Source organism: Sander lucioperca, chromosome 11, assembly GCF_008315115.2.
Source record: "Sander lucioperca isolate FBNREF2018 chromosome 11, SLUC_FBN_1.2, whole genome shotgun sequence".
In the NCBI taxonomy this organism is placed as follows: Eukaryota; Metazoa; Chordata; class Actinopteri; order Perciformes; family Percidae; genus Sander; species Sander lucioperca.
Window position 1 is genome coordinate 24,656,867 of NC_050183.1, and position 12,021 is coordinate 24,668,887.

General features: G+C 40.6%; 1 protein-coding gene and 1 long non-coding RNA gene across 4 annotated transcripts in view; one reads left to right on the forward strand and one right to left on the reverse strand.

Moving 5' to 3' along the window:
- The first annotated feature begins 4,400 nt into the window (after positions 1-4,400).
- Positions 4,401-12,021, forward strand: part of LOC116067105 (GTP-binding protein Di-Ras1-like) — a 13,507-nt gene continuing 5,886 nt past the window's right edge. For 2 of the 3 annotated variants that reach the window (XR_004109108.2, XM_031323426.2), the window contains exons 1-2: positions 4,414-4,612; positions 11,433-11,617. Coding sequence is in view for 2 of the 3 variants with exons in the window: in XM_031323426.2 (XP_031179286.1) it covers positions 11,480-11,617 (138 nt within the window). In the remaining variant the exon portion in view is untranslated. Of the gene's footprint in view, positions 4,613-11,432; positions 11,618-12,021 lie in introns of all 3 variants that reach the window. The other variant, XM_036007233.1, reaches the window with a different exon arrangement.
- On the reverse strand, positions 8,861-10,704 carry LOC118496251. Its single transcript, XR_004898782.1, has 3 exons — positions 10,694-10,704; positions 9,223-9,229; positions 8,861-9,006 (listed from the first exon to the last, which is right to left on the reverse strand). It is a non-coding gene; the product is annotated as an uncharacterized LOC118496251 (long non-coding RNA).

Consider the following 12,021-nt stretch of genomic DNA (forward strand, 5'->3'; position numbering starts at 1 on the left):
CGACGAAAGCGAGTTTAATTTCATCTGTTCCAAGTAAAAACCAGCAGAATGAAACTAAGTACATTTACTCAAGTACTGTACTTTAGTAATAATGCTGTTGAGATGAGGTACTTTGCTTATTTCTCAAAGTAAATAATATTTCAAGAAAAAAGTCATAATATTTTAAGAAGGAAATCATAATATTTCAGGAAGAAAGTTGTAATATGGATCTTTTACTTTACATTTTAACAGTGTGGGATTAATACTTTTACTGAAGTTAAGGATGTGTTTTATTCATTTACTCACTTTGTTTGCAGTGGTGTGACGTTGACATACTGTGTGTCCTCTGGGATTATTGAATGGCATTCTGGGAAATGGAGGAATTTATATCTCAAAGGAAATATTTCAAGTGAAAAAGTCGTAATATTTTAAGAAAGAAGTCGTCATATTTCTGGAAAAAAAAGTCGTAATATTTCAAGTAAAAAAGTTTTAATATTTTGGGAAAAAAATCGTAATATTTCAAGTAAAAAAAGTCATAATATTTTGGGAAAAATGTTATATTTTGGGGAAAAAATCGTAATATTTCAAGAAAAAAGTAGTAATATTTTAAGAAGAAAATCATAATGTTTTGGGAAAAAAGTCAAAATATTTCAAGAAAAAAGTCGTAATATTTTCATTTTTTAATATTTCATTGGGGGAGAGACTTTCTAACAGCAGATATTAAATTGAGGATGTAATCCTGTAACATGAATGATTACAATTTGTTATTTTCTGAAGTTATTATTTCTTCTTCTTAAAGTGTGAAGTTCTGGTGAATATCTGATGTTATATTATGTAAACTCTGTTTTTGATGATCACATTTTTTCTTGAGTTTTGTGTAACCAAAGAATAGTTTTCTCTGAGTCTAAATAAACTGTTAAACCACAGAGTGGTCCTCTCTTTTCACTAACCCAAAATCCTGTCATCACATCATGAAACTGGGTCTGTGTGTAGGCTACTGGTTCTGTGTGTTCTGGGTCTCTGTGTACTGGGTCTCTGTGTACTGGGTCTCTGTGTACTGGGTCTCTGTGTACTGGGTCTATGTGTACTGGGTCTGTGTGTACTGGGTCTGTGTACTGGGTCTGTGTACTGGGTCTATGTGTACTGGGTCTCTGTGTACTGGGTCTGTGTGTACTGGGTCTATGTGTACTGGTTCTGTGTGTACTGGGTCTCTGTGTACTGGTTCTGTGTGTTCTGGGTCTCTGTGTACTGGGTCTATGTGTACTGGGTCTCTGTGTACTGGGTCTGTGTGTACTGGGTCTGTGTACTGGGTCTGTGTGTACTGGGTCTCTGTGTACTGGGTCTGTGTACTGGGTCTATGTGTACTGGGTCTCTGTGTACTGGGTCTGTGTACTGGGTCTGTGTGTACTGGGTCTGTGTACTGGGTCTGTGTACTGGGTCTGTGTACTGGGTCTGTGTACTGGGTCTGTGTACTGGGTCTGTGTACTGGGTCTATGTGTACTGGGTCTGTGTACTGGGTCTGTGTGTACTGGGTCTGTGTACTGGGTCTATGTGTAGCCTACTGGGTCATGTAAAAATACTTTTCATACTATGGATTGCTAACGTTAAATGGTGATTATTAACTGAGCAGCTAATATTAAATAAATTAAATCAAAAGTCAATCCAATACTTTCCATCTTCTTAACACCAACATGTAATTCCATTCTCAAATGTTTAACACGTTAGTTTAAATTCACAACTTTAAAAAACAAACAGCTACTTCACCTGTTGTTGCTTTGGTTATTTCCTCCTCCCACAACAGCCAGGATCAAGGAGAGTTTTGCGGCAAGTGCATGGCCAAATTATTCCAAACACTGCCTCCCGAGTTACTGCATGACCAGTTACCGGCGAGCAAAATGTTATTTTTTTAAACAGAGTCCGACGTAGTCAGTCTCCATAACAACCCACCGGGGCTACATTTCCTCCCAGAGAACTTCAGGGAGATCATGAGGGCAGAAACTCCATCACTGATCTATTTCAGCTGAATCTTCTCTGTCCGAGCTGCCTGCAGCACGTTACCGTGTCGATCACTTCCGAGCCCGTTAGTAACCGGCAGGCTTCAGACAACGTGATCTTCACCTTCACCTATCTGTCACCAGAGGAGGTGAATGTCCTGCTGTTTTTACAGACATGTAAACTCACCACAGACAGACAGGGAACCACTGGAGCACGTCAGTCTCTCAACGGTGTAACCGTGTTGCTATGGTTTCCGTGTTGAAGGACATGTTTCCTCTGAATGGTGTGAAACCGCTTTGAGTTATGCTTTCTCTCGTTGATTGGCTGTGTCCCAGGTGATAGCCAATCAGCAGTGACGTGTCTGTAACCTTATATGGTAACAAAAAGGCATTTCAACGCACCCCTGGTTTGTCGATGCTGAAGAAACTGCCAATTAGATTAATTGACTTATTAATTGGAGGTCTCATAACGCATAGGTGTAATTTACAATAATCAGAATTGGACTTTTTTCCCGAAGTCTTAGTTCCTTTTTAAGGTTTTTCATGCTGTTTTGGAACGTTTTTGTCACATTTTCAATGTCTTTGTTGCCTCGTCCAACATTTTTGCCACTTTGTTAAACGTTTTTTGTTGAAGTTTTTTGTCGCATTTTCTGAAATAAAAAAAAATATATATATAAAAAAAAAAAAATATATATATATATATATATATATATATATATATATCCTATATATATAATTATTTAATTTTTATTTTTATTTGTTTATTTAATTAATTTCACACAACAAGGGGTGCAACATTTGCTATGTTTTGGTGTAAGAAACTGCCAGTTAGATTAATGTACTTATTAATTGGAGGAGCCATAACGCATAGGTGAAATTTATGTCATTAATGTCATTTTTACAACCCCCCCGCCCCCCCCCCCAATAATCAGAATTGGGCTTTTTTTTTCCCGAATTCTTAGTTCCTTTTTAAGTTTTTTGATGCTATTTTGGAACGTTTTTGTCCCATTATTATTGTTTTTGTTGCGTTTTCTGACATTTTTGCTGCTTTTTTAAACGTTTTTGTTGATTTTTTTATAAGGTTTTTGTTGCTTTTTCTGAAAAAATGAATAAATATATAGGCTATATATAAATTATTTAATTTTAATTTATTTATTTTATAGATTTACACATATACGAATACAAATGAATAAACACATCATCAATAAAAGATGCAATGGAGAGATGCAAAAAAAAACCCTCAGAGGGGCTTGATCTCTCCCACTTTGTCGCCTTTTGACCTTTTTGTCTCTTTTTTTGAGTTTTTTTTTTGCCCAATCAGCAGGCGACGTGTCCGTAAACTCGTGGTGATAAAAAGGCAGAGCGCCTGCGCACACAACAGGGTGTTCAACGCACCCCCGTTTCAGTTTTAAGAAACGTGAAGCTACGTTTTGTCGGGGCTGAACGTGGCCCTGATGTATGAAACTGCCAATTAGATTAGGGGAGAAAAGTTACACACTATAAACCTTTAAATCACTTTTTAACATGATATTTGAGTGTGTGTGTGTTGAGAGGAACTCCTCAGTCCCTCTTTCTTTTCCAAGACTGAGATTTAAGGAAAACAAAAACATAAATACAACCAAAATGCAGCTTGGTGTAACATTTTCTTCTCTGTTTTGGTGTTATTTTCCTCTGTTTCCTGCTGACGTGTGTGAGTGACGCTGATGGAGGTGGAGGTGTGAAGGGAAAATGTATTTTTACTCTGATGATGATGATGATGATGATGACGAGATGACAGCGTCCAGGCTGAAAATAAGACTTCCGCTCTGCACTTACGGCCTTCAAAATAAAAGCGAAAGACCTGTTTTTATTGCTTTATTTATTTATTATGACCGTTTTGTTACCAGGATGGTTTCAAGGAATTCAACGTGTTTTCTGTTTTTCATCATTTTGACACTTTAAAAAAAACAAAAAATTCAATGTTTTTTTTTTTCAATTATTTTTTTTCAATTATTTTTTTGGGATTCTTTTTAAAATGTTTTTCAGATTTTTTTTTGGAATATGTTTCATGTTTTTTTATGGCTTTTTTTAAAATGTTTTTAAACATTTAAAACATTTAATTTGTTATGCTTTTTTTCAACTCTTTTATCATCATCGTAATTTTTGACGCTTTTTTGACATATCTTGGTTCCAGATATTAATTTCTTTCTTCGGATCTGATTAGGAATCAGAAGAAAAGTATATATATTGCTGTTTAGATCTTTATGTAGTGTGTGTTTTTTTTTTGCTCTTAGACATTGTATCGTGTATTTGTAGCCTATGTATCTGGCTTTTATGGTTATTTTTTATGAATAAAGTTTATTTAAAAAAAATGTGTAGGCTATTTTTTTATGTAGGTTTATATCCGGCATTTATTCTGAAAATCAATCGAAAAAAACTCGAGCGGAAGTCTTGTTTCCTGTTTTTGCCGGCACTGCTGGTGATGGTGATGGTGATGGAGGGAGGAGGAAGAGGAGGAAGAGGAGGGGGGGGCTGATGTGTTTCTGATGATGGTGATGATGATGCTGTGAGTCAGACAGCGGAGGGTTCAGCATGTTCACAGCCGCTCCAGAGTAACAATCCCCGGACACAGAGACGGACGACCCGCCTGCGGAGACACGGTGAGTCCGCACACATCACGCCGACACTCGCGCACCGACAGCGGGCAGCAGACACACAGCAGCCCGCCGGCAGAGCTCCGCAGTCGGCCTGATTCCTCCGATCGGCCCGGTGCGGCCGGGGGTTCTCATTTCATCACCGTGTGTGTGTGTGTGTGTGTGTGTGTGTGTGTGTGTGTGTGTGTGTGTGTGTGTGTGTGCGTGTGCCCGACCGGTCGTTACTATTGATGGAGATGGGAGTCAGACTGATTAGCATGATGAGAGAAGATAATGAGAGTCTGCAGCCGATTGAAACTGAGAACAAAGCAACATTGTGTGTGTGTGTGTGTGTGTGTGTGTGTGTGTGTGTGTGTGTGTGTGTGTGTGTGTGTGTGTGTGTGTGTGTGTGTGTGTGTGTGTGTGTTTTATAAGCATGTTGTGTGTCATGACGACAGAGAGGGAGACATAATGTCTGTTACTGCCTTTAAAGTATCCTCACTGGAGGAGTCAGCATATACTACACTTTAATACACTGTATTTTCTGTGTCATCGTTATCATTATAAATCATCTTAGGTGTATTAAAGGTAGTGAGAGAGAGTGTAAATGTAGACTCAGATTATTATTCTAAGTGTCTGATAACATTATGAAAGGATCCCTACAGAGATAGACCTTTTAGTTAAAGAGTAAGATCCTTTTAGTTTAACATGAAACAGCCCCGAAATCACCATCACCAAACCCACCAGACTCCATGTAAATAATCAGGACTTTTAGCGTGTATAGAGCCAGCATATCTCCACCAGACTCCATGTAAATAATCAGGACTTTTAGCGTGTATAGAGCTAGTATATTTCCACATGTAAATGGGTGAATTAAGGGTTTATTTCAACCAAACCAGAGTGGTGATTGTTGGAACAGTGGAAAGATGAACCAAGACGGCTTTTGGTAGTTTTATTTAGTTTCTGTCCACTTTGAATGAAGTGTGTTTTATGATGATAAAAGTCCTGATTATTTACATGGAGTCTGGTGTAATTTGATGATGGTGATTTCGGGGCTGTTTCATGTTAAACTAAAAGGATCTTACTCTTTAAATAAAAGGTCTATCCTCTCCATAATGTTGTCAGACTCTTAATAATAATTAGTATGAGGCAGGGCGAAATCAGAAAGAATATTGTGATTACAATATTTCACAGTTTAGTTCTGCGTTTGTGATGAAAGCATACAGTATTTATTTCTGGCTCTGATGCTGCTGGTTCAGTCGGTGGTGTTTTCCCTGCCGCCCGCCTCCGCACAGGAAGTGACGTCAGATTAATGTGGGCAGGCAGGTAACCGCGACAACGGCCTGTTACTGCTGCTGACGATGACATATTTGCACGCCTCTCTTCTCCGAGTGTAAAAATCTGTGCTGTCCGTCTCTCTCCTGAGCAACGGCGCCTGGCAACCAGACAGCTCTCTCACACACACACACACACACACACACACACACACACACACACACACCTCCTGTGTCTGAGTGTGTGTATCTGTATGTGTGTGTATGTGTGTGTCTGTGTGTATGTGTGTGTATGTGTGTGTCTGTGTGTATGTGTGTGTGTGTGTGTGTGTCTGTGTGTTTGATTAGCGAGCTGCTGATTGGTCGCTGCTCTGAGATAAGGAGAGCAGACGTCAGAGCTGAACAGCATCAAGTCAAACCTGAAAAACGCAGTTTTTTTACACGAAGTCTGGTCTTTGTGCTCGTTAGAAGAAAGCATTGCAGGGTTTTTCCGACCATCATAAGGTTTAGGCCTAGTACCCACGCCAAACAATGTGAAATTGCTCATGTGCTTTTATTAAAAAACGTCACATTTTCTTGAGAGAGATCCCCTAAACCCACCCGGCCAGACTCCAGGGAAAACACTGCATTGTGACATCTTCCTAACTGGAATATCAGACTGTTTCTCAGGCTACATCCACACTACTATGTGATAGTACAAATATATTTTGCTACGTTTGCACTAATGTGCAGGGATGCACCGAATCCAGGATTCGGGTGAATATTGGGCTTTTTGACGGGGTTTTGGTTTCTGCAGAACCTTAGAGTTTTTTCCCAGCGAACCGAACCCTACGCTTGCACTCCGCGCGCTACGCTGGTCGCCGTAATGACGGCGCCGTTGATTACGGGAAGGTGTTTACGTAGGTGGAACGTTCAATGCAGTAGGCTGTGAGGAAGTGAAAATGGAACTGGTGAGCAGAAAAAGTGTAGTTTGGCAGAACTTTCAGTCAGAAGAAGGCCATTCAAGTCCAGCTACATGTTCAATTTACAATGCTGATTAGTCTGGTGGTGGCGAGGACCCTAAACTATACACAACATCACCGCTGTTACAACATCTGGTATGAAACATCTGGAAGAATACGAGTTGTGATGAAGGAATCTACAGACAGCAGCCAGAATGCAGCAACTTCAGGTACGGCAAAGGAAGGACAGGCACTGGTTACTTCATTAATGAGTTTACTGTGTTCATGGACTGAGGATGGGACGAGGATTCAGCAGAATCTCAACCAGGGGATTCAGGATTCGGCCAAACCCCAAAAATCTGGATTCGGTGCATCCCTACTAATGCGGTGTTTCCGAGCCCTAAGTCTGGATCAACAGGAGAACATTTCCCGGATTTTACTTCGGGAAACACACTGCTCTAAAAACCACTGAGACTTTGGAGGACTTATTTCTTAACCCTTGGGTTTTTCTGGGTCAAAATTAAAACACATTTTCCTGTTGTTTTTGTGACGTTTTCCTGACGTTTTTTTGTCACGTTTTTTGGACGTTTTTGTTGTTTTTTAACATTCTTTCATAATTTTTTCTCCAAATGCTATACAATTGAATGAAAACACTCAAATTCAATCTCAATGTAAGAAGTGAACTGATCATTTATTCTACTTGTGAAGAGTAACAGTTGTAGGGAACCATCCACGTTATTTTTTTTATTTTTTTATTTGGTTAAAAGAAACCCAAATTTCTGATTTCAGAAACTTAGAAAACGGGTCAAATTTAACCCGAGGCGCCTGGGCAGCTCACCCGGTAGAACGTGCGCCCATATATAGAGATTTACTCCTTGACTGCATGTCTTTCCCCTCCTCTCTCCCCTGTCAAGTCTTCAAGCATGTTTCTTCCTCTCCGGCTTTCATCAGCTCTCTTTAACGAGATGCAAAGCCCTAATCGATGCTCGTTACTCATTCTGCGGGGGAATACAGCAAGGCATGCTGGGAAACTCCCCCGAGGCCTCTGCTCCGTCGTCTTTTGTGATTCATTCCCGTTGGTCACGTTGTAGCTGTGAAGACACGGAGCGAGTTCAGAGAGGACGCTCATCAGACGTGTTTAAATGTCACACAATCTGTCCATGTGTTTCTTTAAATGATCTTTTTGAGCTGAATATATAATAATAAAGAATAAATCACACCTTAAAGTTGCATTCCCGAAGATTTCATCTAGTTAATTGTCTGTTAAGTTCAATTAAAGAATGAGTTATAATGACGGTGATTGAGTATATGACCCAGTCTATATTCTCAATGTTCCAAATTCGGAATAACAGTGGAATATTAGTGTGGATATTAATGTAGCCAATGAGCCCAGTTGTATTCATGTGAGTTGATTTTCTGATAGTGTGTAAAATGAGCTGCGGTGCCCTCGAGGATAATCACAGCCTCCTGAGAACTTTACGACCACAAAACTAGAGACCGAGGGCGTTCAGAAGATGTATGGCTTTTTTATTTATATTCACAATAAGAGGGTTTCTGAGCAGTTTCTACAACAGATCTGAGTAATTCCTCCACTTACCCTTCATTTGATCTGTATCTGTATCTGAAAAGTATCTGATACTGCCTAAAAGGCTGGTATCGGTGTCAGCGAGTACTGGAGTTTTTGCACTGATCCGATCCCACGTAATTTAGCCCCGAAGAAAATCAAATTTAAAGTTGGCGTTCTAACCTCTGGTGGGTTTCTGAGGACTATGGTTAACTGCTCCTCAGATCTCTGCAGGGTAAATCCAGACACCTAGCTAGACTATCTGTCCAATCTGAGTTTTCTGTTGCACGACTAAAACTACTTTTGAACGTCCACATGTTCCACCAAAACAAGTTCCTTCCTGAGACTATTTAGCAGAGGCACCGTGGCTCCGTCCGGAGCTTAGCCCCACCCCAAGATGATTGTGATTGGTTTAAAGAAATGCCAATTAACCAGAGGACGTTTTCCTTTCATTTAGGAATGCTGGATCCGAGTCAGGCTCACTATTATTGAGAGGCGAAGTCCCGCCCCTTCCTGTATCCACCATGGGACTTTTATTTCAGAAACAAATCTGTCTGGTAGTGAACGGAGAGAGACAAATAATGTTTGGATCCCGTTTGAATTGAGCCATGAATCACACATATGATGTTCGTCAGTTTAATCCTTGTGTTGTCTTTCCGTCGACCGTGCAACTTTTTGTTTTTCTGGGTCAAAATTTTAACATTGGACGTCTTTTTCGGCACTTTTGTCAGTTTTTCCCAACGTTTTTTTCTGCACCTTTTGAGGTTTTTGTGTGTTATTTCCCCCGACATTTTTGTCACTTTTTTCAACGTTCTTTTATAAAAAAAAAATTAAAATGCTTTGTAGGGAACCATCCACATTATTTCTTTTGAAAATGTGGTTGAAAGAACCCAAATGTCTGATATAGAAACTTATCAGGTCAGATTTGAAGTAAAGAAAGTCTCAGAAGTATATTATCTGTTCCAGATGCGTCTGACTCACGTTTTGATTTTGTCTCAACGTCCAGAGAGGAGAAACGGGCAAAAATCCTTGATTATGCGGCACGTTTTCTTAAAAAATGCGATGGAATATGCGGGATATTTATGCAATTTTATGTGATGAAATTGCGGGAACTTGCAAAAATTGCGGTTTGATGAAAAAGAGAAAAAAAAGTGATTTCCCCCAACACCCTGCTTTTCGATGATGTTCACGTCGCGTAATTACGTCACTTCATAACGTTCCCATGGCAACAGGGGGGAATGGCTGCTCTTGTGTGAAGTAAAGCAACATTTTTCAACTTTCTGCTAAGATATATGTGACTTTTTTGCAACGAAAATGCGGGGATTATGAAATCATGCAAGCCCCGCATATTTTGCACGGAAATCGGCAATTTATGCGGCGGAAGTGCGGCATATTTGAAGAAATGCGGCCCCCACAAAAATATGCGGACTTTGGCTGATTATGCGTTGAATTATGCAATCGAATAATCACGTTTTTCTGGAGGGACTGGAGAAAGACTGACTGGGTGAGTTTCATGACCTTACACCAAACGATGGAGACGACGGGAGCGCCCCGACTCTAGCAAGACTCTCAGGGTTTCATTCCCAGAGTGGAAATTAGTCTGCGGCAGTGGTCGGCATCAACCAAACAGTTCACCCTCCTGTTGTTCTCGGGTCAAATTTGACCCATTTTCAAAAAGTTTCTATATGAGAAAATTGGGTTTCTTTCAACCAAATTGTCCAAAAACATAACGTGGATGGTTCCCTACAACGCTCTTCACAAGTAAAATAAATGATCGGTTCACTACTTTCATTGAATTTGGGTGTTATTCAATTTTATAGCATTTAAAGAAGAAAAGAATGTTGGAAAAAACAACAAAAACGTCAAAAAAAGTGCAGAAAAATCGACAAAAACACTGACAATAACATTGGAAATTTGTGACAAAAAAATTTGAAAAAAAAGTGACCAAAAAGTAAAAAAAAAAGTGACAAAAACATCGCAAAAAAAGTGACGAATTTTTTGAAAAAAGTGACAAAAACGTCACAAAAAAAAAAAAGTTTTAATTTGAAATTTAGACCCAGAAAAAAAAGATGCATGGTCGATGCGATGACAACAGGGGAGTTAACTTTTAACCCAAACCATCGGCTGCTGCGCTTGTTAACGATGGATATAACGAGGACACACAGACTATACACACTACACACTACTATACACACAGAATTAGAAATAAATATACACAATGAAATAGAAAGAAATATACACACTAAAGTAGAAAGCAGCGATTCCTGAGTCTATTGGTCCTGATTGACCATCGGCTGCTGCGCTCGTTAACGGGGGATCTAACGAGGACGGGGACTGAAGCACTGCAGCTTATCTCCGGCTCATTGGGATGGAGATGTGCACTTGAAGCAGGCGCGGCGTCCAGCTGAAGGACTCTCCCAGAATAATAACACCAGAGTGGTTTTCATTTACCAGTTACTGCTGATGGCACTCAGACTGATTACATTCAGATCGGTGGTCTGTTTCTGCCTCGCTCTGTCGGAGGTCATGCTGGCTTCCTGCTTTCCCTTTTACTTAAGTGTTCCCAGATATTCAATCTTCTACTCTTCATCTTATTTGGTTACTTTGCCAGGAAGGATGATCTCCTTCCAGGAAAATATATATCTGAGTTATGGAAATGGATCAAACTCTCTCCAGATCTGGCAACACAGAGACGCTAACGGCAGCTAACGTTCACTAACGACCTAACAGAACAGTTCATAATGCTACATATGGCTTTTAGCGGTGTAAAATTAAATAAGTATAACTTTTTCAACAGTTTTGTCGCTTTTGTGCACAAAAAAACATAAAAAAACCCCCAATACAACAGACACACACACGCACACACACACACACACATATACCTGCACACACGCCTGCATACACACACACACACACACCTGCACAAACGCATGCACACACACACTCACACCTGCGCACACAAACGCACACACACTCACACCTACACACACACACACACACACACCTACACACACACACACACACACACACACACAGTTAGATGATACTACTTTCCATCTCGTCCTCAGCACACAGGTCAGTTATCCAGAGCAGCAGGCGGACTCCAACTCCCAGAATGCCCGAGCAGAGTAACGACTACCGGGTGGTGGTGTTCGGAGCCGGCGGCGTCGGGAAGAGCTCGCTGGTCCTTCGGTTCGTCAAAGGCACCTTCAGAGACACCTACATCCCCACCGTGGAGGACACATACAGACAGGTAGGACATTACACACTGTGGAGGACACATACAGACAGGTAGGACATTACACACTGTGGAGGACACATACAGACAGGTAGGACATTACACACTGTGGAGGACACATACAGACAGGTAGGACATTACACACCGTGGAGGACACATACAGACAGGTAGGACATTACACACTGTGGAGGACACATACAGACAGGTAGGACATTACACACTGTGGAGGACACATACAGACAGGTAGGACATTACACACTGTGGAGGACACATACAGACAGTTAGGACATTACACACCGTGGAGGACACGTACAGACAGGTAGGACATTACACACCGTGGAGGACACATACAGACAGGTAGGACATTACACACTGTGGAGGACACATACAGACAGGTAGGACATTACACACTGTGGAGG